Source organism: Manis pentadactyla, chromosome 15 (assembly GCF_030020395.1).
Source record: "Manis pentadactyla isolate mManPen7 chromosome 15, mManPen7.hap1, whole genome shotgun sequence".
NCBI classification, from domain to species: domain Eukaryota; kingdom Metazoa; phylum Chordata; class Mammalia; order Pholidota; family Manidae; genus Manis; species Manis pentadactyla.
Window position 1 is genome coordinate 1,852,455 of NC_080033.1, and position 28,000 is coordinate 1,880,454.

At 56.5% G+C, this 28,000-nt stretch overlaps 2 protein-coding genes, 1 long non-coding RNA gene and 1 other non-coding gene across 6 annotated transcripts; 1 reads left to right on the plus strand and 3 right to left on the minus strand.

The window, feature by feature from the left end:
- Positions 1–525: 525 nt before the first annotated feature.
- Positions 526–9,197, minus strand: NOP53 (NOP53 ribosome biogenesis factor). Of its 2 annotated transcripts, XM_036885591.2 has the most exons (13): positions 8,951–9,197; positions 8,428–8,492; positions 6,855–6,963; positions 5,959–6,158; positions 5,487–5,557; positions 4,336–4,431; positions 2,903–3,007; positions 2,623–2,811; positions 2,080–2,255; positions 1,813–1,879; positions 1,052–1,128; positions 896–952; positions 526–586 (listed from the first exon to the last, which is right to left on the minus strand). In XM_036885591.2, the coding sequence occupies exons 1-13, from the start codon at positions 9,172–9,174 to the stop codon at positions 580–582; spliced, it is 1,443 nt and encodes a 480-aa protein (XP_036741486.2). In that variant the 5' UTR covers positions 9,175–9,197; the 3' UTR covers positions 526–579. The 2 variants fall into 2 exon arrangements, with proteins under 2 accessions (XP_036741486.2, XP_036741487.2); XM_036885592.2 differs by lacking the exon at positions 526–586 and having other exon boundaries at positions 892–952.
- On the minus strand, positions 1,656–1,766 carry LOC118912675 (small nucleolar RNA SNORD23). The gene has a single exon (XR_005024866.1). It is a non-coding gene; the product is annotated as a small nucleolar RNA SNORD23 (small nucleolar RNA).
- A 1,556-nt stretch (positions 9,198–10,753) lies between the features above and the next one.
- Positions 10,754–27,293, minus strand: EHD2 (EH domain containing 2). Its single transcript, XM_036885451.2, has 6 exons — positions 27,169–27,293; positions 24,880–25,337; positions 24,254–24,351; positions 20,222–20,634; positions 14,777–14,941; positions 10,754–12,484 (listed from the first exon to the last, which is right to left on the minus strand). Exons 2-6 carry the CDS (start codon positions 25,281–25,283, stop codon positions 11,933–11,935), a joined length of 1,632 nt encoding a protein of 543 aa, XP_036741346.1. The 5' UTR covers positions 25,284–25,337; positions 27,169–27,293; the 3' UTR covers positions 10,754–11,932.
- LOC130680923 (uncharacterized) lies at positions 18,055–21,216 on the plus strand. Of its 2 annotated transcripts, none has more exons than XR_008993960.1 (2): positions 18,055–18,148; positions 19,406–21,216. It is a non-coding gene; the product is annotated as an uncharacterized LOC130680923 (long non-coding RNA). The 2 variants fall into 2 exon arrangements; XR_008993961.1 differs by having other exon boundaries at positions 18,066–18,148; positions 19,412–21,216.
- Positions 27,294–28,000: the final 707 nt, after the last annotated feature.

Below are 28,000 nucleotides of genomic sequence, written 5' to 3' on the forward strand. Positions count from 1 at the left end.
ATGAGAACAAAGTCCTTTATTACCTCAGAAGAAAGGCTTAAAAAATCCTTTTTAAATAGGTACAGGGGAGGAAAATTAACCTCCTTTGATGTCCCTGTCCCCTCCCCTTTTTAATACAATCCTAGCTCTCCTAAGTGAGGGCTCAATGCAAATCCACCTGCTTAAGAGCACAGTCGGTGCTCACCACCAATGCGACTTGGTTACACCACTGCTGTAACCAAGAACTGCCCCTGTCACCTGGGGCAGAAAGAAGGGGGCTCTTTTCCCTAGAGGTGAGGTGGGCCTCACCTCCGCACTCCTCACCCCCACCCTGCCCCAGCAATCAGCCCACAGTATCTCCTCTGCCTGAGGGAGACCCTCCTCAGTCCCGGGATGGCCGCCCACCTTGCCACGGCTGGAAGGGGCCTCACCCTGTGTCCTCAGCAGGCTTTGGTGGAGATGAAGGTCCTGGTACCCACACCCTCGTGTGCTGGGGGAACAGAAAAGCTGTTTGCAGGAGGGAGAAAAGGCACACGAGGCTCAGGGTGTTGGTTAAAAGGTGCTTTATTGAAGGCTGGGGATTCCGCTGTCCCACAGTGGCTATAACCTGAGGACAGAGGAGAGGGGGCTGAGGGTGCAGGTGGGGAGCAGGGGCCCAAGTCCTCACCCACCTGACACCCTCGTTCTGGTTTGGGCCCTTCCATTTCCCTATGGGGGCCTCCCCACCTAACTCTGGGTTCAGGTGACCTGGCTGGCTGCCCTTCTCCTGCGTCTGGCCAAGGGATGGGCCCTGGGACTGGCGGATACCACCAGGAAGAAGAGCTCGTTTCTTTTTGCTTAAGGTCAGAGTCGTGCTTCTGTCCCAGCCAAGAGATCAACGCGCCTGGCAGGGGAAGGGGAGGGGAGGGCCACTCACTGGATCTCACGGAAGACCCGCTTCTCCACAAGCTTCACTTTGTACTTGCGCTTGAATCTGGGGAAGGGAAGGCAGAGGTCAGCGACCAGCAAGCCCACAGTGGGCAAGAAGGCTCCCCGTACCCTCACCCCCACAGCAGCCCCAGGGGCCCCTTACTTGGCTCTCTCCCGAGGCTCAATCATATTTCTCCTCTGGAAGCTCTTGAAACGGTCTCGAAGGATGTTGCCTTCAGGCTGTGGAACAGAGGGGGAGGCCTCAGCAGGGGCCTGACTTCTCCAGGGGTCCAGCCAGGATCAAGCAGAAGCTCAGCCCCCTGCAGGCTCCCGGCCAGCCAAGCCCTCATGCGCACCAGGGACTCAGCCTGGCACCAGGCTTGTGGGGTGGTAGGTAGTGACCCACGGGCCACTTTGGAGCTGGGTGTGGAGTGAACAGGAAGGAGGCTGGTGAAGAAGAGGCAAAGGGCCAAGGGAGCAGCAGAGGCAAGGGCCGGGGTCACAGGATGAAGGGTGCGTGGCTGGCTCCTCAGCACAGCTGGCTGGAGACCCTAGACAGGCCAGACCACGCACGGCCCGTGGCTGTGGTGAGGAGTGGGGCTTCCTGCCAGGGGTACTCGGGAGCCACAGCAGGTCCTGAGCTTTAGAGAGACCCATCTGGGTCTGAGAGAGTGGATGGGGCTGGGAGCTGGCAGTGGGGAAAGGCCTTCTGAGGGTCACAGGCTCCAACCACTGCATCACCTGGCCCCTCACCCGTGAAGACCCTGTGCCCTCAGCCCCCAGGCATCAGCCCAACCGGCCGAGCCTGGAGGCAGCCATGATGTCACCCATAGCCCCTAGGGGGCACGGGGAGCAAGGATGGGGGTCATCACTGGGCACCAGGCTCTCCCTGGGAGCATCACATCACCCTAGATGGGCAAGTACCTTCAGGGTCCTGAGTGAGTCGGACAGCTCCGAGCTCAGCTGCACGTCAATGTCGGGGGCCTGATACCTAGAGAACACGAGGGCAGTGCGTTCAGGTCAGCTGGCCCAGGGCAGAGTCCAAAGGCCCCTTGTGCAGAACAGCATGCTAAGCAGCGGGCCTTCGGGGGGAAGAGATGGTCTCCAGGAGGAGGCCAGGCCGAGTGAAGGTAGGAAGGTGCCAGATGGGGGACCCCTCCAGCCTCCCCAGAGCCCCCAGCTGGGCCTCACTTGAGCCGCCCCAGCCTGCGGGGCTTGTCTGCCTCGGCCAGCCGCCGCGCCTGCCGCCGCTCTCGCCGCTGTGCCAGCTCTGTCAGCCGCTGCGCCACCTGGGCCTTGATCCCTCGCAGCCTGAAGAGCTCCTGGTGCTGGAGCCGGGCGGCCCGCACTGCAGCCTGCTGTACCCGCTGCAGGGACAGGCAAGGCCGGGGGGCTCAGCCCGGCGCCACCCCTGGCCAATCCCAAGCCACCGCCTGGCAGCTGCTCATCTTCACAGCAGCTATTCTCTGAACTGACCTTCCTTATCCATTTGTCTCGGTCTGTGGTCCAGATCCCCACCCCCAAACACGAGCCCCCAAGCAGCAGGAACTTGGCACAGCGTGTTCCCTGCTGCATCCTCTGAGCCCAGAGGGCAGTGGACACAGGCCACAGCTGACACAGCAGCTGCAAGGACCCCGAACAGCACGGAACAGCAGGCCAGAGGAAAAGCAGCCAAAGAGGGGAGAAAGCAGGCTTCGGGAGCAGGGAAAGCTGACCGGAGCCCGCGGTGCTCACCAGCGTCCTGGCGGCCTTTTCCCGCCGTCGCTGCTGCTCCGTCTTCTTCTCCACGGTGGCCAGGCGCACAGGCGTGGGAGAAGCCTCGGCTCCCCCAGCCTCGAGCCCCTCGTCCTGGCCCTCGCCCGGCTCCTCCTCCACATCGGACTCCTCCAGCAGCCCCTGGCACTGCTCCCGGAAGGCAGACTCCTGGCGGGGAGGGGGCCAGGCGAGTGAGGGGCCAGGGCTGGGCAAGCCGGAGGGCGGGGCAGCGCCGAGGGCGGGGAGGGGCGGGGCTCACCTGGGTGGCGGCTTGCTCCACCGGAGGCAGGGCCAGCTGCCGCTCCAGCCTCCCGGCCTCCTTCTGCCTCTGCAGCTCCACCTCGTGGGCTGCGCGGAGCAGGGTCTGGGAGGGGGTGGGGAAGGGGTGAGCAGCCATCCCTAGGGGTCTCCCCTGGGGAGTTACAGCCTCCGCCCTCCTCCCTCCCATCTGCCCCAACCCCAGCGCCCAGTCCGGGCCCCTCCTCTTCTCCCTGGCCTCCCAGCCACAGCCTCACCCCACCCACCCCAAAGCAGCCGGACAGGGCTTTCAAATCCTTAACCTCCTATCTGCTCTGCCAGTTCTCTCAGGGGACAGTCTGGTCTTTACACACACTGCTCAGCTTCATTTGCATGGAACATGAAGCAGCAAATCCACAGAAACAGGAGAGTTATGGCTGCACAAGACTAGGAGGGACAGGGAATCGGGGTGTGATGGCTGCTGGGCATGTAGTTCAGAGGTCATGGAAACACTCCGACAGTGACGGTGGGGAAGGCCGCACAGCTCTGTGAGGACACCATGAGCCATACATGTAAATGGGAAAATCACATGACAAATCCTACCACCTCTGTAAAGCAATTAAAAAAAAAAGGTGACTGGTCTTTCGGCACCCATGCTGCCTGCGCCAGTCGAGGGGGACACACAGCAGCGAGCAGCCTCCTCTGCTGCAGCCAACCTCCCCCCTCTGACACTCAGCGTCCCAGCACTGCTACTGAGACCCTGGGTATCGGCTGCCTTCTCTTCCCGGGGGGCTCAGAGACCACCCATCGTAAACGGTGCCGAGCAGCACTCACTCAAGTGTCCTGCATCTACGCAATGACCTTGATTTCTCTCCAGGAACCTGGGCTCCGTGAAGCAGGGAGCTTGTCCCCTGTTCACACCTGTGCTTAACAGATGTCTGTGAAACAAACACGGGGACTCTCACAGCCAGGTTTTCCCACTGCTAAACTATCTGTGCCCTTAGATAAGTCTCACTTGGCCTCCTACGAGTTCATTAAGGCCTTCTGCATCCAGGTTCCATGGACTTCCTGAAAAGTAGCACGGTCTCACTCACCTCTGGGCCTTTGCACATACTGTTCCCCTGCCTAGAACATCTGCTCCCTTTTTCCCAGAGCACACTCCTCCTCACACCTTCAGTCTCAGCTCTGACGTCCCCTTCTCCAAGATGCCCTCTCTGACCACCAAGGCTGGGTTGGATGACCCCAGTTTCCCAGCCCAGCCCTGCCCACCCTGGTCATCTCTCTCTGGGAACAGGTCTATCTCCCTGACTGCACCATGAGCCCCAGGAGAGCAGGCCCAGGGCTGTCTCGGGTACTGCTGAGTCTCCAGCACCAGGTGGGCGTGGAGGAAGTGCCTGGAGAAGACACGCTGACCAAGTGGCCAGGTGGCCGAGAGGCCTGCTCAGGGCTGTGTACCTGGTGGTCCTCAAAGGACGGATTGTAGGAGGCTCCAGCGGGTGTCACCTCCACGGCTGGCACCTGGGAGGGCTTAGTGTGGAGATGCAGTGGCCGCTGGAAGAGGACAAGACCACAGCAGGGTGAGGCCCGGGAGCCCCACCATTCAGGCTCTCAGACTCAGTACCGGGACCCCAGGGCAGGGAGGCAGCAGAGGCCTGGGTGTGGCCCACAGTCTTCCTGCTGGGAGGTGCCCCTGGGATCCAGCATTTGGAACGATGGCACCTGCTGGCCCCCCACCCCTACCCCGGGGCATGTCCAGGACAGGCAAGCTCCCTACAGGCAGGACTCAGCCACCTTTCCTGAGAAGGGTCTCTGTGACCCCATATGGGACAGTGGGTCTTGGTTTTAGTCACCAGCCTGTCCCTCTGAAGTCTGCAGTGTCTGGCAGAGCAGAACACAGACGACAAAGGGCTGACACACGCACAGTGTGACCCCCGATGCCCTTGGGAGCACCCAAGAATATCCCAGGTCCACCGGGGCCAACACATCAGCCTGGGCATGTGAACAAGACCCTGGGGGAGTCCAGCGCACGCTCAGGTCTGGGCGGCGCAGCCTGCAGCACCTCTGCTTCCGGCCTTTCCTCGTCCCTGCCCGGCTGACCGCCACCTCAGCAAAGGCCCTCAGTCTCCAGCAGAAGCCCAGGGGTCACCCAGGATGCCCCCTGCCCCTCCCCACACCCAACACCTGCCAGTCCCAGTGCTTCTACCCAAGGACTCTGTCCTGGGTCACCCACCTTCTGTCCCACACTGCTGTGCCTGCCCCCCCCCATAATCCCACCTCTTCGCCAGCAAGACCGCATGGCTTGTCAGTGCAAACACATAGAATCAAACTCCAAAATCAGCTCTGTGGGGACTTCTCCCACCACCCACCTCTCCCCCAGGCCGGCCCCACGCCACAGCCTTGCCCAGGCGGCTCTCCTGCCTGGAGGCTCTCCCCTCCCATCTCTGAAGCCCAGCAGTTAAGTGCTTCTCTTCAGTAACGTGTCCTTGACCTCCCCAAAGTGCGGCCCACCAACCCACCACCCCCGGGTTCTCTCCCTCCCCAGCACCAGCCGCTGCCTGGCCCCCACTCGTGTGGTCTGGGCCGCAGGCCCCGTGACTCAGTCTCACCTTCACGCCCTTCTTCTTGGTCTGCTCCAGGAAAAAGCTGTCCTGGCCAGCCAAGGGCCGGTCCAGAGGGTCTGTGACGGCAGAGAGGGCGGCTGCTGGGGGCTCCCCCGCACGGCCAGCAGGGCCCTCTGCTCCCTCCCGCTTTCACAGGCAGCACCGAAGCACAGGCGAGGGAAGGACTGACGCTCAGACCCCAAGGGGCTTTGAATGCCAGGCAACAGAGCAGCTGGACGGGGTCCAGAAAGCAGAAGAGACCCCAGGCTGAGGGTCAGAAGCTGGCCCTCAGGAAAGCCCACTCGGAAAAGGGGGGCATGAAGGGGAAAGAGCCACTGCCAAGACGCCTAACTGCCGAAGATCATCAAAGCAACATTCACGGGGCACCCCCCAGACACAGAGCTCGTGTAGTACGCGACAGGCACAACTGCCCGTGGCAGCCCTGTCCCCACCCTCAGGTGACAGCTACAGCACTCACTGTCTTTGGCCCAGAGGTCATAGAAGGGCCGCTCGATGGTGTCCTGGGGTGTAGGCTTGGCTTTGGGTGGGGGAGGGTTGAGGAGCCGGACCTGTGCCCGGCGCACCTCCCGGGGCAGCTCGCCCTGCTTTGCCAACCTCTCCCATAGCTGCTTCTTCCGCCTGAGCTTCTTGGCATTGGGGACCTGGTGGGCGAGGACGCTGGGTTGGGGAGAAGCGGCACAGATGACGTGGGTGAGGGAGAGGCCTGAGAAAGCCCCCCGCTCCTCCCAGTCGGACCCCTCTCACGCATCCCTAGCACCTTCTCTCCCAAGCACCCCGACGGGCAAACTTCCTCCCAGCTCCTCCTGCTCCGCACTCGGTCCAACAACCCAGCAACCACCCAGGTCCATCGCCAACCCCGGCCTCTCCTGAGCCCCAGGCCCAACAACACGACAGCTCTGGGGCGCTTGCGCCGAGCATCTCCCAGGCACCTCATGCACCACTTCAAAGCCAACCTCAGCTTCACCCTGAAAAGCCACTGCTCCTCCCATGTTTACCCCATCACCCACCTAACCTCCGCCCATCAGGGCGTCAGTCATTCAGCCCCTGCCTGACCTGCCTCCTGCCGGCAGCTCCTCCCCACCTCATCTCCACTGTCAGGGCTCAGGGCCAGGCCCAAGCCCCACCCCTGCCGGCCTCAGCCAGAACACCCTGGCCCCCCACCGCACTCCCTCCTATCTGCTCCACAAAGCCCGAATCTGACCCCATCCCTCCCTTCTGAGCAACCCACACCTACCACACTACCTCCCCAGAAACTCCATTAGGACCAAGAAATAAGTGGGGGCTGCTACAGAGAAAAGGCATGAGGCTGGGGTCCAGCAGAAAAGAAGGGGCCGGGGATGGCAGGACACTCACTCTTTGGGGACAGGGATTTTGGATGTATTTTCTAGGATGAGGTCAACCCGAAGGGGTTTCTTGAGAAGCAGTGACCTCTTCCGGCCTTTGGTCCTCTTCTTGTTCAGCCCTGGGAGTGGGACAAAGGAGAGGAATCAAGCCCTCAGGCCTCCTCAGTTTCCAAGACTAACTCCCCAACCCCCTCACTTCAGACCCACAACCCAGGCTGCCCCCAGGTTCCTACCTGAAGGAAGAGGCCCCCAAAGTCCTGCGTCCAAGTGCCCCAGTCCCCACCCTCCCCCCACACATCCATTTCCTGGGCCAGCTGGAGGCAGCCCCGTGCGGGTGACAGAGTCAGACCCACACAGCCCTGCACATGAGGCGCTTCCAAAGCCAGAAAATGGCTACAGAACCAGTAATGCCAACAAGAAAGCAGGCATCTCGGCAGCACAAGCCCCGGAATCTGCACTCAGGATCCAAGATGGCTGATTCGCAGAGGGTTTTCTGCCTTTTACTTCTAAAGCCTGATAGTAAACAGCAAGAACTTGAGGGCAAAACACCCCGGGACAGAATCTGTAACCTTCCATTTGCTATGGGACCTCACAAAAGTGACTCTGCTCCTCTGTGGTTCCGTGTTGAGAACATTGATGCCTAACCCAGAGGGTCACAGTGAACGTGGAATTTTTTCAAGTGCATAAAGCACCATGATCACACAGTCACTGTTATCTTTTCCCTTATGAGCAGAATCCATAAACTGCCTCTCTTCCACTCCCCAGGGGACTTCACACAGGCCAACAGGCCTTCACTTCTTCCTCACCTGCTCACTAAATAGGTCCCAGACTTCCCGTGTTGGCTTACATACCAGATCTACTCACTTCTGTGAAAGTCGACAACTTTAATAATAAGGCCTTACTTACTCCTCAAAGTCCCCTATTTCTCAAAGCAAGTTCTTTCACTCTTTTTCTGCTCACTAAAACAGGTCCTCTCATTTTTGTTAGAACAAGACTCCTTAACTGATTTCAAACATGCTCCTTAAGGGTGTCCTGCTGTTAAAGCTATAACCTTTTCCACTAAAGCAGACCCTGTGGCTTTGTTGCTCCCCCTCATTAAAGCAGATTGTCTATGTTTTTTTACATATCGACATAAATTCTGCTACTCACTGAAGCACTTCTTCACCCTGCATTTTAGTAAATTAAAGCAAGCAGGTTAAGATGAATTTACTACTCATTAAGTGAACCACCTTGTTCTTATCAAAGCATATATTAACTAAAACAGGTAAGACTTCTTAATGCATGCCCTTAACTTGTTTCTCTGCAAGTTATTAGGACACATGCTAATAATCTATGTCTAATCTACTCAAGGCAGAAGAACTAGTTGGTTCTAGCTTTTCTGTTCATTGAGATTTCTGATAACAAGAAAATCTGACTTCTTCGAATTCCTCTTTAGTCTACTGTTTGTTCATTCCAAGTCCTTGCTTACAGTAAAGACCGTTTTTAGCAGGTATATGACATCCAAGCCACGTCAATAACACAGACCCTCTCCGAGCATGAGGTGGGCTAGTGTCCGGTCACGCACCACCACAAAAGCTCTTCACCTTTTTTCTTGGAGCCTGTGTCCACGAAGAAGAGTTTGTCATTCGGGGCCTCTGATACCAAGCCACTGCGAGAGGAAAATGCAGAACGTCAGCCTAAGATGTTGGGGAGGGTGCAAGATGCTGCGGAGGGAGCAGGTTCACCCGCTCGGAGCCCAACTTTACTCTTATGCTCATTCGAGCACGCTCTGCCCGCCATGGACCACTCCAGGTTACGGCCCGTCCCCGAAGGTTTACAGAGCTTAATATTTAAAACGCACTGAACTCGGGGGGCTGCGTGGGATGTATGGATACCAGAAGGGCATTTACTGTTTACCTTAACCTAATTTAACTGGAGCCCTATATCTGGTAACCTACCAAGTCCCCCAGCCTCCCACCCTGGGTCCCTAGCCTATCCTTCGGCTTCCCCGCCGGTGCCAGCGACAGGTGGTCCCGGCCGACCAGAACACCATTACCTCAAGCACTCTCGGCTTCGCACCCGGCCCCCCCGAACACGACCCGGCTGCCGGAAGTCCCGCCCACTCACCCGCTCGTGCGCTCCTGCAGCCGCACGTCCTCCAAGTACTGATCCACCTCCAGCCCCAGCGGCTCCTGAGCGAGGCGCCGCCAGCCCCGCTTCTTATTTCTTGGGCCCCGCCGTCGCCGCCTCAGCGCCGGGTCCACCGAAGTGGGCCGAAGCCCCAGAAAGCCGGAATCGGCCTCGCTTTTCGAGCGGTCCCCGCCGCCGCCACCGCTGCTCCCCGCCGCCATCTTGCCAAAGAAAGTGTTCCGTCGCCGGCGCCTTGAGACCCAGTTTGGGGCATGCGCACGCAGATTCCCCGCCCTCTCCGTGACCCACTTCCGGTGTCCGCCATCTTGGTAAGGTGGCGGGAATCACAAAGGGCCGGGAACTGCCAAATCGATAAAGGGTAAACGTCTCCTCCTCTCTCTGCGGATTCCTCTCGGCTGCTGGTTGTGGGTTCTCTGCCCTAACCTTAGGCGAACACTTTTCCTGGCCACCCAGAAATTTTCTTTTAATCCGAGTATTATTTTTCATTTATCATTTGCTGATTATCTTTTAATTTGTTTTTTGTAGATAAGTCAGACCCAATAGTGACAGATTCAGCAGACACGCTCCAATCTCATATAACGTTTAGCCCCTCAAAGTCACAATCCTAAAATCCTAGAAATCAAAGAGCTTTCCCAATGTGTAGGTAGGAAGCACAGGACATTGTATACGAGGAACGTTAGACACACAGTATTAGAGCCCCGGAGAAGCGCAGCCTCGGAATCATTAATCTTGGGCAAGCTACTTAGCTGTGGCTCAGTTTCCTCATCTGTAAAATGGGGATGACAATGGTACATATGCCTTATAAATTATTCAGAAGATTAAGAGGGGTAATATACATAAAACATTTAAGATTGTGCCTGGCATCTAAATGTTAGCTATTGTAACTGCCTCGTTCCCCTGAGATTTCATACTAGAATCACCTCATCTTTGCTGTTTACAAATAAGGAAGTAAGCTCAGAGGCCCTCAACAGCTGGCAACTATCCATAGAGATCCCACTGTCCACTCATAACAGAAAAAAGTAAAGAGGGACGGTGCTACGCAGGGTGACACCCCGCGGAACTCAGTTGGATCCTTGCGCAGAGCATTGGGAAGGTGACAGGCACTGGGGACCTGAGCACCGACCACCTCCCACAGAGGTTTCGGGGACCAGCTCGTCCAGTTCCTGAGTGCCCGCCAGGGGGCGCCGGGAGCCGCCGGTCCGACGCGCATGGGCGGGAGGAGCGCTGCCCTTGGTCCCGGGGCGCCGTGGGCGTGGCCGGTGGGACCGCGAGCGGGTCGCTGCAGAGCTTGGGTCGGGAGTTCCCGGGACGTGAGCGCGCGCGTGCGCACACTTGGTGGTCCTTGTGGGCAGCGTCCCCTCCTCCCCTGGAGGAGCTCGTTCGTCCCTGGCGTTACGTGTGAGGAGTTGTGTGCCCCGGTTGTGTGGGGGTGCGTTGGCGGGCGGGGACACGTTGTGCCCGAGCCCGCACACACCACCCCACTTGGTTGGTTCCCAGGGCTTGGTTCCCAGGCCCCCGCGGCGGGAGGTGGGAGGGAGGGATGTCCCGGAGGGACGGCCTCAGAGTAACTTTTCTTCGGAAAATATGTCGGTCTGGGCCCCAGCCCAGGCCTGAGTCATCAGGCTGCGCTGCATTGAGTCATGCCACTCCCCACCCCCGACCCCTGAGCTTGGAGGGGACACCCCCACCAGTACTTCCCAGAGGTCCGGGGCAGAGTGGGATTGGGGAAGAGAGTGATTCCCCCCCAAAAGCGCATCCCAAGACAGCCTGACTCCTGTGTGGAAAGCAGCTTTGGCTTTATTTGCTCTGTGGGGACACTATTCCATTCACAGGCCCTCTGAGGTGGGGGGATGGTGGGGGTGGGAATCCCAGCGAGCACCCTGGAGGGGGGCATGGTCCCCAGCTGCTCACTCTTCCCCATCTTTTCCATGGCGCCCCCCCACCAGGGTTAAGCACTGATACGTGATGAAGGCAGGAAAAGGGTGGGTGGGGTATGAGGTTCCTTTAGGGAAGAGGAGGGAGGGCTGTAGCACCAAGAACCCCTTCCCCCACAACATCCCTGAAAAGGGGACAAAAGCCCTGAAGCCTTTATATCTGGTAGGCGCTCCACTTAAAAACACCGCCTAATGGTGGGCAGAGGAGGCTGGGCTTCACTGTCTGCACATCACCAGCTGCTGGGAGCCTGGGGTGGAGGGCACAGGCTGGGCTTTCAATCCAGGGCAGGTGGGAGGACAGAAATACCTAAAAGTGGGTGCAGTTAGGAGGACCGAGGAGCAAGGGACTTTTCTAAGGAGACTTACTGAAGAAAGGGGTGTGGCCAGAGCTGGGGGAGATGCTGAGAAGTCGTCCATCTGAGGAAACAGGGGGTTATATCCCCCTCTAAGATCCCGAGTGGTCCTGAGACCTGAGAGTGGTGGGGCGGGGCGTCCTGGTCTGGCTGGAGAAGAGGAAATAGGGCAAGGGTCCTGTCTGCTGGTTATTTCAACTGCACGGCCACTCACAGGGAGAGGCGAGGGGTCCTGCTCAGAGTGAGGGGCCAGCTGGTAGGGCAGGGTGTGTGTCTGTGTGTGTGATGACTGAATGTGGGCGGATAATATGTGTCTCTTTTGCTCTTTGCTGTAATCCGCAGCGCCTAGAAAGAGCTCGAACATCCAGACATAGTAGGTGCTGAATAAATATTTGAATGACTGGTATATGAATGGATGCCTCTGTGTTAGGGTCAGTGTGCTGTGCCTGAGTGTGCATGAGGGTAGAGGTGCAAGGAGGGGCAGCAAAGCCCTGCCTCTTCTCTGGGCCCCACTGTCTTGTGGCGGGGGAATGGAGAGACCCCCATCCATACAGCTGGGAGGGTGGGCAGATGGGGTGCAAGAGGACCAAAGTGGGAGCGTGCATGCAGTCAACTGAGCTGGGGAGCCACAGCAGGGCAATGGGAGGAAGGGCCAGCAGGCAACGGCTGGTTCACTCGGCAGAGCCCTTGTGGCGCCGCTTGGAGGGTGGCACGAGGCGGCGGGGCAGGTTGGTGGGCAGCCCGTGGCCCTCAAGCTTGGCCTCGATGAGGTGGCTGGCCAGGGCAAACTCCTCGTCGTCCAGCATGCCATCCCGGTCAACATCACTCAGCTTCCAGATGCGCCCCAGCACCGAGTTGGGGAGCTTGGTACCCACCATCCAGGTCTTGACCTTGGTGCCGCTCAGCTTGCCGTCGGCCGGCGCCAGGTTATAGAAGATCTCGTCGTATTTGGATTTGTCCTTGGTCACCACCCACTCGGCCTCGTCATCTGAGCCCTCCTCCCCGTCCTCCAGGCTCTCGTCAGGCCCCCGCTCCACAAACGGGCCCATGTGGGTGCCTTCAAAAGCGCCACCCTGCACGCCCGCCTCCGTGCTCTCCAGCTCCTCCTGCCGCAGCAGGGGCATGAGCTTGGCGATGTCGTGTGTCAGCATCTCGTCGAGCGCCTCCAGCAGCTTCGGCTTCAAGGAGTGGAACTTGGTGAAATCGTGAGCCATCAGCAGCTCCTGTTGGGGGGAGGGCAGAGAGGGGAGAAGTCAGGGGGCACCATCCCTGGGGCCTCCCAGCTCTCTGGTGGCACCAGGCCACTTGGGCCGCTCAAGTAGCAGCTCTTTACCCAGAGGTGCAGAAGTATGTGAGCATCTGCACAACCTGTTCCACAGGGGCACCCACTGCTCAGAAGAGACCCATCCAACACGGTCTCAGAGGCCCCTGCCCCGTGCCAGGCGTACCCCCAGAATCGCTGGGTGCTAAGGATGTTGGGGTCCCTCCAATGACTCAGAGCAGTAGCCGTTTACACGTGGTAGAGGAAGATTTCAGTATTTGGACGTCAGCCACAGCTTTTCCAGAGCACACCCATCGGCCCCAGGCCCTGCGCCCCTTCTATGGCACTCCAGCCGCCCAGCCAGCACCCCACCATTATGCAAGTTAAGAAAATTCAGTTTCTGATGCTGTTAGCTGTTACCTCATTCAACAGAAAGGGCTAATTAGAGATCCTGGGACTCCTAGGACATCATCTTGTGCTAGAGCAGCTGTCAAGGTGGGCTTGGGGTCACCCTGCCTCTCACACAGGCAGCTCTCAGTCGCCTGTGCCTGGAGAGTTACAGCAAAGATGGATCCATTTCACAGCCTCACATGAATTTCCAGAGTCAAGGCAAAGAGGCCCACTGATCAGGACATAAAAGGGCAGGGACTCCAGGTCCTGGCTGCCTGGGTTCCAACCCAGTTCTGCACTTAGGAGCTGTGTGTTCTTGGGCAAGTGACTTCACCTCTCTGGGCCTCGGTTTCCACATTTATAAAATGGATTGATAACATTAGCACCTCCCTCATTTGTTGGGGGGAGGGGCGGCAAGGCTCAATGAGCTCACCTGGTGAAGTGCTCAGTAAACGTCAGCTTAGTATTAGCAGCTGTGCTTTTACCTAGCCTGGCAGTTCTCAGCCAGCCCAGTGAACCTTCAGCAAGATCGAGACATTTTTTGATGGTCACAACTTGGAAGTGCTGCTGGCATCTAGTGCACAGCGTCCAGGGATGCGGCTGAACATGCTGCGGTCCACAGGACAGCCCCCCTACAACAAAGAAGCTGGCCCCCAATGTCAGTAGTGCCAAGGTTGGGAACCCTGGAGCTCAACCGAGCTCTACGCCAGACCCCGTTCTAAGGGCACTGCAAATGCTCGCTGAGCCAGCACCCAGGGAAGTCGGTCAATTCTATCATGATGCCCGTTTTCCCAGTTGAAGAAACTAAGGCTCAGAAAAGGTGAGTGACTTGACCAGATTCACAGAGCTATTAAGTGCCCAGATGAAATTCACTCTATCATAGTCCCTCAGGCTAGAAACATCTCAGACCCAAAGGGCACAGGCCTTGAGTATCAGCCTAATGCAATCTCAGGACAGGTCCCCGCCTCCATGCCTGGGCCTGGACCTCTGTCCCCGTAGCCATTTGGTCACTACTGCCAGAAGCTTTTCATTACCCCAGGCTGCCACACCCAGACACAATGACTTCCCCAGCACTGTCCTAGGCCTGGACGTGCAAGGAGCCTCCCAGCAGTCTCCCAGTATCCACTTGTCCCTTCTTCCTCACTACTGGACCCCTTGAACATTACCTGGGCACTTGGCCACTTAGAGAATAGACTACACTTCCCAGCTTCCCTTGCAGGTAACCCTAGCCATGTGGCTAATTTCTGGACAACTGGAGATCGGCACAAGTTGCATGTGCAACTCAAACTGCCCATTCAATATAGTAGCCACATGTGGTGATCAAATTTAAACAAAACCTAAACTTTGCAGTCTTAATGTGGCTAGTGGCTACCATATTGGACAGCACATCATGGAACATTTCCATCATTGTAGGAAGTATGATTGGACAGCACTGCTTTAGAAAGTGTCCTTAAAGAGAGAGACTGTACCATGCCCCACACCCCCTTCTTGCTGGCTGGAATGCAGACACAATGGCTGGAGTTTCCACAGCCATTTTATACCATGAGGGATTCTTGGGACTGGAAGCCAGACCTAGAGGAAAACTAAGACAGAAGGGGACTGGGTCCCTGGCTCTGTAAAGCACCAACCAGCCCTGGACCAACTTCCATGGCTTTTATGGAGGACAGAAAAAATTTCCATCTTAATTAAACCATAGGTATTTGAGTTTTCTCTTCACTTCCTTATCCTAACTTATAAAACCATGGTCCCAGGGAACTATTTCAAGAGGTGCTTTCCAGGACCCACCATCCCCCCCGTTTGTGAGGCACCATCTAAGCACCCACCGAAGCTGACCCCTTCCACCTCCCTCCTGGCAGCCCCGCACCTGCATCTTCTGGCACTCAGGGAAGTCGCCGGGAGATATGTGATGCTCCAGCTGAATCTTAGCAAAGATGACAGGCAGCTTGAGGATCAGCTGCTTCTTCTTGTTCTCCTTCCCAAACACAGAGGGCATCTCCTTCTTCAGGTAGCTGATGATGTATGCGTGAACCTGCGGGAGGCGAGGGCTTGCCTGAGCCTGTGTCAGTCAGCCTGCGGGCTGGTAAAACACAGGTTGCGCTCCCCATGCCCAGAGTTTCTGATTCATGTGATCCGGGGCGGGGCCTGAGAATTTGCATTTCTAACAATTCCATGTGCGCTGTTCCTGCAGCTGCTGCCAGGCTGGAAGGGCTCGGCCTCTCCTGGGCAATCTCAAATCCATGGCTTCCCTCTCCCAAATCCCCGTACCAGCCTAAGCCTCTCCTGCGAGCTCGGACACGGAGCTGATCTCCTCGTCAACATTCCTGGACAGCCCCACCTTCCACCGCCCTCAGTGGAATTCGGGCTCAGCCCCCAGAGCCGCGTCACTCTCCCTGACACGCACCTCCGGACACAGACGTACCTCCACCTCTGCCTCCCCATGTGAGGCCAGAAATCTGGAAGCCCTGGTTTGCTCCTCTCACCCCCTGGCTGCATCCTATCCATCAGCGAGGCCTTTTCTTTGTGCCTCCTAAATCTCTCCCCTAACTTTTTCATTTCCCTCCACCTCGGTTGCCATCACCCCTATCCTGGTTGTCACCATCTCACCTGGGGAGACACATTAGTCACCCCACTGGTCTCCTGGCTTCCCCTCTGGCCTCTACAGTCCCATCTCCATGCGGCAGAGCCAGGTTTTTTGTTTGTTTGTTTAAGAGCAAACGCCAGCCTATGAGACACTGCTCCAAAGTCTGTTTTCTTCTTATCCAAGTACAAAATTCCTACCATAGTTGACAAAGCTCTACAGCAGCAATTCTCAAAGTGTGGTCCAGGGAACCCCAAGGGGGTCCCAGAGACCCTTTCAGTTTGCACAATCAAAACTATTTTAATAATAATATTAAGGTGCTATTTATCATTTTTCACCCTCATTTCCTCCTGAGTGGGCAGTGGAGTCTTTAGTCTAGGAGACATGTGATACTGTAACTGACCAAATGCAGGAACAGATATGCAAATCCAGATGTCTCCTCTGAGACCAGACATTAGATTTGCAAAAATGTGAAACAATCATGTCCCTTCCTAATATTTTTTGTTTGGAAAATAGTTAATTTTCATAAAACATGAGATGTAGGTTCTTGTTATTTTAAATGACAATTTAGTTATCAATATTTGTTTATATAAATTATTGATAACTCAACGTTTATCATTAGATGCTACATATTAAGTTATATAATTACTGTTGGTTAATTAATATTACGAGACAAATATTAAACATTTGCTCAGTTTTAACTTATAGTATGGTTAATATAGACAGATTTAATCCATGTACAAATTCTTTGGGGTGCTCAATAATTTTTAAGAGTGTAATGATGAGGTCCTGAGACTGAAAGGTTTGAGAACCACTGCTCTTCATGATTCAGTTCCTACTGCTTCATCCAATTTTCTCTCTCCCCACCAACTCCTCCAGCTTCCTCTCCTGCCTTCCTTCTTCTACAAGCATGCCAACCTTCTTGGAACCTCAGGGCCTTTGCATGTGCCACTCTGCCTGGAACTCTGCTCAGGTCCCATGAGAGCTACCTCAGTTCTTTGTATTGTCTCCTCCTCACAGAGCCCATCCTATGTGAAGCAGTGACCTAACCACCATCACCCAATTATTTTCTATCTTCACTTTTATTGTTTTGTTCACAATGTTTATCTCAATTCATCATTACTTTATTTATCTGGTGTTTAACTTATCCTGTCTCCTTCCATCAGAATGTGAGCTCCAGGAGGGCGGGGACCTTACCTCTTCCCTCTGTCCCCAGTTCTGGCACCACACACACAGAAAGCACTCAAGAAATATTTGTGGAATAAGCCAATGAACTTGGGAGCGAATCTCCTAAATCATCAAAAAACAAAAGAAGGGGAGCAGAATGATGAGCATTTGTATGTCCTACTTTTTAATAGGAAGCTCAATAATTAACTGTACATGATTAAGTAAAAATAGAATACATCTGGAAAAAAAAACAAAAGAAACTACAAATAGGGGTTGCCTCTAGGGAATAGGACCTGAGAGCTGCTGGGGTCAGGGCTGGGAGGGAGCGGGTTTGACAGAGCTTGAACACTTTACCATGAGACGGTCTTAAATCTTCCATCAAAAGCACTCATTAAAAAGGTCTTTTCATGATTCATAGGTTTAGAATGCTAAAAATTCTGGTGACCACTGGCTGGTTCTGAATCTTCATCTCCTCCCACTTCCACCACCGTGGACTCCTTGTTCAAGCATATCCCTGCGTCAGGACCTTTGCACTTGCTGTTCCCTCTCTGCCTGGTAGCGTCTCCCCCAGAGCTCACTCCTTCCCCTCCTTCAGGTCTCTGCTCAAATACAGCCTCCTCTAGGAGACCCTCCCTGATGTCCCTAAAATAGCTCCTCACCAGCTTCCCTTTCCTCTGCTTCATTTTTCTTCATAATCCTTACCACATAAAATACATTACTACAGATTCATTTCTTTAATACCCACTTCCCCATTAAAAGTAATTCCACAAGGGAAGAAAATTTTACCTGGTTTGTTCCCTGCGGTATCCCTAGGGCCTAGGACAGCACAGGAGCGTGTTGTAGACACACAGTAACTGTTTGTTGAAGGAACGTCATTGTGCCGCCTCTAAGCAGCTCAGTGTGAAGGTTCAGGGCATCCTGGCCTCCTTAGAATCGGACCCTCCTAAGACCTTGGCCTCCAGCATTACAGCATGGTGAAATCGCCCCTTACGTCATCTATCGCTTTCACAAAGGGCAGAGCCAAAGGACTCATCCACACCCTACACTGTACAGACAGGGAAACTGAGGCACAGAAGGGCAGTTACAAGAATCCAGAAATGGCTTGTAGTTTGGGGGGAGAGCACATGGGGAGGTAAAGTGTGGGCTGTTGTTTGATGGCTGGACCAACTGTGGCAGGGGTCATCGTGAGGGATGAGCAGGTGACAGGCAAAGGGCAGGGAGGCTGATCCCAGTGGACCATGGGCCTTGAGCGGTAATGGGGAGCCATAGATGGATCTGCGAGAGGAAGGGGAAGGAGTGGTCTGTCAGCCTGAGGGGCCAATCAGTGCAGGGGTGTGGTCGGGCTTGTGGGCGGGGCGTGCGAGGGCAGACCAATGGGGCGAGAGGGCGGGGCCTGAGGGCTCCTCCGTGGGGACCCTGAAGAAGGGAGGCCGGAGGGCGCTGATGGCTTTTCCAGAGAGGAAGCGGGGGAAGGTGCCAGGAAGAGATAAGGTGGGAGGCGGGCTGGGCCGGGGCGCGGGTCCCGGACTCCGGGGTTTGTCCGGGTTTCCGGAGCCACCTCCTGCCGGGCGGGGGCTCCAGGTGTCCGGCCGCCGCCGCCCCCCGGCCCCGGCTCCCGCCGCTGGCTGCCTCCTCCAAGCGGCCTGAGGAGCCGGGGTCCGTGGGGACCAGGGTGCCCCGGGGGGAGGCTGAGAGAGCCGGGGGGCGGGACAGAGGTGGGGGAAGAGAGGGAGAAATGGAGGGACAGAGAGTAAGGGAGGGTGAACGGGCGTGGGGAGAGATGGAGAGATGGAGAGAGAGGCAGAGGGAAAGGGAGAGAGCGAGCAGGAAAGAACGGGAGGAGAAGGGCGCCGAGAAAGGGGTGCAGGTGAGGAGACGGGGGCCGGGCAGAGGTGGGTTCCTCTCTGAAGGCCTCGGAGAGGCCACTCCCTCGCACGGAGGATGCCTGGGGGGGACTCTGACTCACCCCCTCTCGGCTGCTCCTTAAACAGGCGCCCCGGGCTCCTCCACCCCCCACAGCCTTCTCGGCCCGCCCAGCTTCCTGCCCCACCTCCACGCTGGCAGCCTCCCCCGTGAATGTTCCGTTCGGCCTCCAAAACCGCTCTGAAACCAGTGCTCCCCTCCCCGCCCCGAGGCCCTGTCCCGATCCCGACTCCTCCTTGCTGCTTTGCCCTCGGCCTCCTCTCTCGTCTCCAGCCCCAGTCTCACGGCCTTTGAATCCACCCAACAGAGGGCGGCTGCACTCTGTGACTCGGTCCCTCCCCTGCCCTGAACCCTTCCATGGCTCCCCGTTCTCGAGACAAAACCCAGATTCCTGGCCGCACCTCTGGATCTGACCCCAGTGCACCTCCCCAGCCTAATCACGCTGTCTACACGGGGTTCAGCACTGACATGTTTCCTCTTCCTTGAACTGGCCATGGCTTCATCTCCATTCCAGGCACTTGCTGGTCCCACTACCTAAAATCCCTTCCCCTCCTTGTTCTCTTCGTCCTCCAGTTTGCAGCTCAGATGCCCTCTCCTCCAAGAAGCCCTCCCTGATTCCCCCTGGGCTCCCCAGTCCCAGCCCTTACCACCCTGGGTTATCACTGTCTGAGGACGGGTTTGTCTCCTCCCCTGGACTGCCTTGGTTGCTACTATGTCCCCAGTACCACCTGGCACAGGGCCAGCCACAGAGATTTTGTTGAATGGGAGTGTTTGTTCAATGTCATGTGTTCAATAAATATTTACTGAGCACTAACTCTGTTCCAGGTGCAGGGGATACAGCAATGAACAAATTCAAACAAACATCCCGGATTCTTTGGAACATAAATGAGAATGGAGACAGGCAGAAACACAGACATCCAGATGGATAACATAAGGCCAGGCAGTGATGAAAGCAATGAAGAAAAGCACAACAGAGATGAAGCAGGGTACAGGTTCTGGGGTGCGGGTTTGGGGGAATATAGTCACAAAAAGGGAGGATAGGGAAGCCTTTCTGATGGTTGACATTTGTGTTAAGACATGAAGGAGGTGAGCAGTGAGCCCTGTGGATAGCCAGGTGGGAGATGGGCCAAGAGGGGAAGTGTCCAGGGAGCGGGAACAGCAAGGGCAAAGGCCCTGAGGTAGGGCTGAGGAGGCCAGCTGTAAAGGCAGGGAGGGAAGGAAGAGGAAAGCAGGGAGGCAGGTAGAGGGTGGAAGGGGACGGCCATGGGCCACACGGAGGGCTTGGTTTCTGCTGAGTGAGCCAGGAGTCCTGCTTGGGGTGAGAGCAGAGGAGGACATGATAACAGCCTGATTGGTGGTGGGAGATGAATGACAGAGTAACAGGACAGAAAAGAGACAGGGAGACGGGAACAGAAAGAAATGCAGCGGCAGAGGAACAATTTTCCATGTAATTCTGCTCCCCAGCCCCTCCACCTTCTGCCAGAATGGCCCAGCTTGGAGAACACTCTTAGATTAGAGAACTAACTAATCGGAGAGCTGATAAGTCAGTGACCGCAGCCAAGTAGCGGAGGCCCAGAGGACAGGCCAGAGCTGCCCTGCCTCCCGCCCTGCATCATGCTGGGCCGCCCCACCCCTGCTCACCCGCACCAGCCGGGCCCTCTTCACCAGGTCGTTGAGCTTGCGCAGGGCAGCGTGGCGTGGCAGGCCCTGGATGTCACGAAAGAGGTCCTGCTCCTCCAGCTCAAAGAGGCGCCGGTTGTCGGGCACAAGGAGGGGCTGGGACCAGAAGGAGCCGATGTAGACGCGCAGCACCTCGGGCGTGCCCACCACTTTGCCTAGCGCCCACATGAGCGCCCCATAGACGCGCATCAGCTGCTGCGTCTCCACCATGTCTGCCTTGTTGAGCACCACGCGGATCTTGTCCTCGTGGCCCCGCAGGGCGCCAATGGCCTCTGAGAATTCATCAGAGATCTCCAGCTTGTGCGCATCGAAGAGCAGGATGATGAGGTCCACACGCTCCGCGAACCAGCGCAGCACGGCTGGGAAGTCATAGCCTGGACACAAAGAGCAGAGGTCAGCCCCCAGCCTCCTGCCCTCCGGAAGTAGCCAGTCCTTTGCACTGATATTGGACTGTACAGATGGGCAGGTTGTCCTATCAAAATCCTTGTCTATGCAGAATAGTCAAGACCCAAGTGTGTATCCACTGCTTTGGACCCCAACCTTCGGAATCCTTCCTCCCCCTTTTCCATTCATTCACCAGGCAGGTATCAGCAGTGTGTATTGCCCTGGATCTACAGGTTGTTAAAATACTGAAGTTTTCACAGACTCCTTGTGCTTCTATGGCTTCCCCAGTCCTCCAAATGCCTCCACCACCCTGGCCTCTCCCCAGGACCTGTGGGGTGTCCCCACAGTGCAGCAACTAAAGAGATCACATTGGCCCTGGCTATGCTCTTGACGTAGCAGGTGTTAAACATTTTTAGTTTATTTAACAATATTTACTGAGAGCTTTCTGTGCCCCAGGCCCCACCACAGAGAACACAAATAAGGTCCTGGCCTTTGGGGAGCACCTATCCCAACAACTGGCTCCTGAATTCATTCATTCATTCCTTTCCTAATACATTCATGCATACAATTCACCCTTTTGCTTGTTCGTTCATTCATTCATTTATTCACTCGTTAACGAGTGATGCCTGGGAGAGCACAGAGGAATGGTTGAGACCCCCTAACTTGGCAGTCTGGAAAACCTGGGTTTGAATCCCAGCTTTGTGACCCTAAGTAGGAAACCTCTCTGAACCTCTGTTTCCTCTTCTGTAAAACAGAAACCCTGACAGACCTACTTCCCTAGAACAACTGTGAAGATTAAAATAATATAAATTGAGCTAATACATAAAGAGCTTAAAACAGTCCCTGGACTCAACTATGCACACTTAAAATGAGTTTTAGGCATATAAATTATACCTCAATAAAACTGTTTAAAAAGAAAACAGTGCTGGGTGTGTGGTAAGTGCTCAAAGAGTATTAGTCATGGTGCAACCATCCACAGAGCAGCCTGTGCTGTACTGGGACACACGGTGGCTCAGGCAGCCCAGTCCTGTCCTGACTGGGCTTACCTTCCTCTGGGGACACAGCCATCCCCAGAGCAGTCGGGCTGGGACTGCGGAGCCCAGGGAGCTGCAGGAGCTGAGACGGGGCACCTGCCCAGCCTGGGGGAGCAGGAAGGGCATCTGCGAGGAGGTAATGTAGAGTGGCTCCCCGGGGAGTGAGGGGTTAGCTGGCAGAGAGAGTTGCCCTTGCTGATTCACCTGACATCACTGCATGCTCTCCCTGATGCAACTTGTTGAATCTTCAAAACAACCCCCAGGAGACAGGAACTTTTATGACCCCGATTTCCAGATGAGGAAACTGAGGCACAGAGCACTCAAGGGATCCACTCAAGACACATCAGTGGGAGGTGACAGGGTAGGAGCCCCAGGGACCCCCACGTTCCACTGGGGAGCTGGTGCTGGGCCCGTCCTGCCAAGGAGAAAGCAGGCTCCTTGTGGACCCTGGGGACTGGACGAGGAGGGGGTAGGGGACATTGTTTGGGGGAGACAAAGGGCTGGGTTACCAGGGGGACGGCAGCTGGGGCCTCTTCCTCACCCAGTGTCTACACAAACACACACACCAGCCAGGATTCGGAAAGTGTGTCTCATGCAGGGAGGGACCGAGGGAGAGAGCTTGAGTCAGCGTGGGGATGGGAACGTGGCAGAGAGGAACCCAGGCGCACAGAGGCAGCCAGACAGGAAAAGTGGTCTTCGCTAGCAGTTACATAGCTCCTACCATGTGCCACATGTTGTTTTGATTGCTTTGCATGTCTTGACATTTAATTTTAACCCTCAGGGCAACCTATGGGGCTGATACTGTTATTCTCATTTTACAGATGAGGAAACTGAGGCACAGAGAAGTTCACTGGCTTGCCCAAGGTCAGGCAGTTTAAAAACAGCAGAGCCCAGATTTGAACCCTGCCAAAGGGCCCCACTATGCTACCATCACACACATGGCTGTCACAGATACTACCCAAGAAGACAGCCACACATTCCTCCCACACACACACTCAGAGCCACACGCTACAAGATGCACACTCCCAGACACACATTTGCTCGCCACCTGCAGATATTGGCGGTCACACAATCACAAAGATACCAAGACATACACAAAGTAACAGTCAGACACCAGCATAAACACACAAGTTCAGAAGCACTCCTGCCCGCCTGCAGAGACACGATTTACACACACAACTCCAACCACCTTCCAGATCCAAAGGGACCCACACAGATACAATCACAGTGCCACAAAAGATACACTCCTGCATGTGCACACACACTCTCACTTGCACACCAAGCACACAACTGTACACAGAGTTCCAATCACATGCAGTCACACACACAGTCCAACAAAATCCCCTCAGGCCCATAGAATCCGACACGGCCACACGAAACATACATAAGTACAACTGCAGGCAGAGCCCCAACACACACAGACCCATAGCCACAGAGTCACACCCACAATTATACACTTTCCCAGACACACACTGAATTACTCACACAGTTACACCAAGGACTCCCTTACACACACACACACACACACGCACATTTAACAATACAGCTACACACAGAGACACAATGCACGGTCCACCAGCCTACCGGGTCCTTCAGAGTCACACAGAATCCTCCCAGCCGCGACCCCAGGACAGACTCCCAGACGCCAGGCACAGACCTCCTCTTCGTCTACCCCCACTGCACGGAAGGAGACCCGTTCTCCACTCCGTCCCCTCTGCACTGCCTTGGGGTCCCCAACAGGCAGCCCCTGCCCAGGCTTGGAGACCCGGTGCCCCCTCCCCCACTCTCCCAGGCCCAGCCCTGGGGCTGTGTCCCAGGAACACCCACCCACAGCCTCCTGCCTCCCCGGGGCTGGAGCCGTCCCCCCACCAACCACTGCCTTTCTCCCAGGGGGGCGCACCCGCTGGGCCACAGCCAGGAACACCGTCAGGCCCTGGCGCGCTTGCCCCGCGCGTGGTTCAGCCTCTAGTCCCCTCTGCCCCGCACTGCAGTCTCCTTTGCCCCAGTAGCTGGCCTCGGAGGCCCTGCGGGCGGGACGCAGTGCTGGGCTGGGGGTGGGGGTGGGGGCGCAGCTGCTGAGCGGGCTGGGCTGGCTCACTCGGAGGCCCGCTGGAATTCACCCCCCACTGCTCCCCCTGCACGGCTGTTTATAAATTCCAGGCCAGCCTTGGCCCCTGCCCAGATTCCCCTCCCAACCCCTTCTCAGCCCCGTCTGTGGCCCAGACTTGGAGCTAGGAGCTCGCCTGAGGCCCGGGGCCTCCCTTCCGGCCCAGCCTCCTCTCTGGGTCTCGTGTCTCTCAGTCTCGCTGTCTCTGACTTTGTGCATCTCTCTCTGTCTCTTTCCTGATCTCTCCTCCTCTAACCTTCAGACCCGCCCAGACATGCAGATGCGCAGCGGCGACCCACTCACACGTGTTTGCCCCCATGCCCCCCCATGCCCCCACCGGAATCACAGCTTCCATCACCTCCCTTCTGCTCCCAGGCAGCTCAGGGCCAGCTGACCCAGGGCCCGGCCAGGCCAGAGCAGAGGCCTTGGGCCGCCCCCCTCCGAGCCCGGCAGTCGGGCCTCACTCACCGCGGCTCACTCTCTGTTTAGCGCCTGACAGGATGCCCGGCGTGTCGATGATACTAATGCTCTCCAAGACCTGATTGGGGAGCTGGGCACACATGAACCTGGGGCAGAGGGAAGGCCAGGGGTCAGTGCAGGGAGAGGTAGGGGGACAGGGCACATAGAAGGGAACAGGATGGAGAGGGTGAATCAGATACAGAGAAGGGAAGAACCCTGAAAGAGACAAGGAGCAATAGGACAGAGAATAATAACTATGAAAGTCAGAGCTGATGTTGACTGAGCACTTACTTTGTGCCATGTGCTATTCTAAGCACATTATACGGATTCATTTAGCTCTCAAATCCCTATGGAGTGGGGACTATGCTTATACCCATTTTCCAAATGAGGATAAGAGAGGCACAGAGAGGTTGGGTCATTTGCCCACGGCCACCCAGCTAGACAGGAGTTGAACCCAGGCAGGTTGGCTCAGGCTTACCTGCTCCCCTAGAGAAGGCAGGAGAGTAAGAGGCAGGAAGGGGAAAGGTCAGGTAGAGATAAGGGAACTGGGCTGAGAAAGAGAGAAACACAAGCCGGGAGGAGACAGAGATGGGGACCAGGGACGGGAAGATGCATCCCTGGCTGGCACCGCACACCTGTTGAGGAAGGTGTTCCCGAAGGGGTTGAGTTTGCGGAAGGGCTTGTCTGGGTCAACAACAAGGGCGTTGCCTGGTACGGTGCCCTCCGTGTCCCCATGCATGACGGCCACGAAGCAGTCGGTGGTGGGCTCGGGCCCCACGCGGGAGCCTGGCACCTCCTGCTCCAGCAGGTACTGGATGAAGCTGGTCTTGCCTGTGCTGTACTGTCCGGCCACCAGCACCATGGGCTTGCCGTCAAAGTCGGCGTCCTCCAGGGCGGGCGAGTGGAAGGCCCCGAAGCGGTAGTGCTCCTCAAGAGGCAGCAGTTTGTCACGGTACAGCTCCTTGAGGGCCGAGGTCACCGTGCGGATGGCCTCGGGCTGCTGGCCCCGGGCCCCGCCCCGCTTCAACCAGCTGAACATGGCTGCACGAGGCCTGCTGGGTTGGCGGGGGGGAGATGCCAGGGGGCGAGGTGCCTGCAGGGGAACAGACAGTGTTGGGGGAACGGCTTGGCAGAGGAGGAGGAGGAGAAAGAAAAGAAGCAGCAGGTGGAACAGTGCGGCAGGAGGAGGGGCGAGAGCATCGATGGTGGGGGGCAGGAGGTGGTGGCTCATGGGGGAGGAGGAGGATTAGTCCTGCTAGAGGAAGAGAAGATGAACCGTGGAATGGTTGAGGAAGGGAGCTTAGTGGTGGAAGGCCGTGGGATGGACAGCCGAAAGGATGCAGAGGCCGCCTGTATTCCTTCATTCATGTCTTCATTCATTTCTTCCTCTTTTCCCTGCTTCCATCATTTCACACATTTTCACTGAAATCACTCCATGCGTCGGGAGCAATGGACAGAGAAACGGGCCAGAGACCAGCCCTCACCCACTCAGAGCCCCCGGCGAGGAGAGGGCCTGGGCACCGAGCAGTCAGTCACGCCTGGGAAATGACATACAGTGAACCTGTGGGCACCAGTGGGAACATAATGAACTGACCACAGCATCAGCCAAGCTCCGGGTGGGCTAACTTTTGAGTTGCTCCCTGAATATTTGGCACGAAAAGGGCATCTAGGCAAAGCGGATGGTATGTGCACATAATGCCTGGAGCTGCGAAATGTATGGATGAACACGGCTCAGACTCATTTGATCTTCATAACAACCCTGTAAGGTAGCGCTGGTATTATCCCCACTTTTCTGACAAGGAAATGGAGGCTCAAGAAGATGGCAGCAGTTTGCCCAAGATCACTTAGCTAGGAAGTGCTCCCGCTGGGACCCCAGAGCCTGTGCTTGCATCATAGGTCTAAGGAGTTGCAGGGGGACTCCCAGCACGGGCTGTGTTCTCTATGTCCCCTGGCTAGTCTTTCATTCACTGTAGGACCTGTAGTGATGTCCTCTCTCGCATTCCTGATGTCGGTCATTAGTGTCTTTTTCTTTTTCTTCCTTGATCAGTCTAAGTAGATGCTTATGATTATATCCATCTTTTCATAGATCCAGCTTTGGACAGACTAGAGTCTCTAAATGCCATTTTCCACTAAAAGAAACTGGGGCTTCTTGGAGAAATGGCTGGTTAGGGATGCAGGGCGGGGAAAGAACAAGTGAGCTTGGATTATTTAGTGGGGAAGTGCTCAGAGACGGATGGGGCATGCATGTCACAGGGACACAGGACCTGGCTTGAAGGGGACTCCCACTGGTCAAAAATGCTTCTTTACACATCAAAAATAACTGCAAATCAAATACGTTAAAATCTATAAAATCAAAATGATAACTCTAAAAAAGAGGAAAAGATGAAACAGAGTCGGGAAGGAGTGCTGGAGTGGTAAAGGAGCGGTAAGAGGTGGGACCTGGATGGTGGCTTAGGCAGGGAGGGGTCGGGGGGACATCTGCAGAGGAGGATGTTTGGGGGGGGCTCGGGTTGGTGAGGCAGGGGAGGAGCTTTTGGGTGGGAGAAAGAATGAAGCAGGCCAGAGATGTACAAGGGTGGTGGAGGGAGACCCCAAGGAGGGGACCTCCTCTGGCTGGCAGACAGGAGGGGCGGAGGAGGGGTTGGGGGCTAGTGGTTCAGATTGGAGGAGTCTGGGGAACCGGGCAGGCCTGGGGGGGACAAGCAGAGTGGAGGGCACCGCTGCAGACTGGCGGGGGCCGGGAGCAGTGCGAGAGACAGGGAGGTTTGGGGAGTTTACTGTGGACACCGGGGAGACCTTTACACATCGCAGGGGGCGAGGACTGAGGGTCTTCGGGGAGCAGGGGCATAGTCGGGAGCCAGGGCTGGCGCTAGGGCTCCGCGGGCGGGGGTTGGGAGGTGACAGCGGCGGTCGAGGCCACTCACCGGTGGGGCGTGCAGGCGGCTGGGCCGGGCTGGGCGGGGGTCCCGCGGGGATCCGAGGCACCCGAGGAGCGGCCTGTGCTCACGGTCTCGTCCGGAGCGCTGTGAGCCGGGTGGGGCCGGGAGCCGAGAAGAGGGAAGGGAGGGGCGGGGGGGCGGGACGAGGCCCCCCCACCCCCAAACCGGGCGCCCGGCCTCCGGCGCCCCCTGGTGGAGAGTGGCAGGACGCCTTCGAGAGATGGAGAGAACGCGGGCTTCCGATCCCCGGTGCAAATCCCGCCTCCACCTGGGGCGTCGGGCCACGCCCCGCTCTCTTTTCCCTTCTTAACATGGGAATAATACTAGCAGAAACAACAGCAATAATAATACTAATAATTTGAAAAATTAAGGGAGTTCATAAAATTCCTCTGCTCACAACACCCTCTCTAGAACTAAGTAAAAGCCAAAGCCCTCGCCAGGGCCCACCAGGCCCTGCCGGATCTGCCTTCCCTCTGCCCTCACCTACCTCCTCCTTACCCTCGCTCACTCTGCTCTAGCCACACTGGCGCCCTTGCTGTTCCTCCAACGCACCAACAAACTTCCAGCCTCAGGGCCTTTGCGCTTGCTGTCCCTCTGCCTAGACCACCCTTCCCCCAGGCATCCAAATGGTTTGCTCCCTCCCCTCCTTCAGGTCTCTGCTCAAATGTCACCTCCTAAGAGAAGCCCTCCTTGATCTCCCTGTTTAATGCATCATCTATTCATTATCGCTGCTTTACCACAGTTCTTATCAGCACCCAACATACTCTGCATTCCTTGCTTAAGTGATTCATTCCCTCTCAAGAACAGGGTTTTCCCA

Excerpts from the sequence above, each read along its gene's own strand:
- NOP53 (XM_036885591.2), bottom strand. The coding sequence starts at position 9,174 with ATGGCGGCGGGGAGCAGCGGTGGCGGCGGCGGGGACCGCTCGAAAAGC. Across the intron at positions 5,558-5,958 it reads TGACCTCTGGGCCAAAGACA|ACCCTCTGGACCGGCCCTTG; the intron begins GTGAGTGCTGTA and ends CTGCCGTCACAG. Across the intron at positions 2,256-2,622 it reads AAAAGGCCGCCAGGACGCTG|CGGGTACAGCAGGCTGCAGT; the intron begins GTGAGCACCGCG and ends CTGTCCCTGCAG.
- EHD2 (XM_036885451.2), bottom strand. The coding sequence starts at position 25,283 with ATGTTCAGCTGGTTGAAGCGGGGCGGGGCCCGGGGCCAGCAGCCCGAG. Across the intron at positions 24,352-24,879 it reads GGGAACACCTTCCTCAACAG|GTTCATGTGTGCCCAGCTCC; the intron begins GTGTGCGGTGCC and ends CCTCTGCCCCAG. Across the intron at positions 20,635-24,253 it reads TAAACAGAGAGTGAGCCGCG|GCTATGACTTCCCAGCCGTG; the intron begins GTGAGTGAGGCC and ends CTTTGTGTCCAG.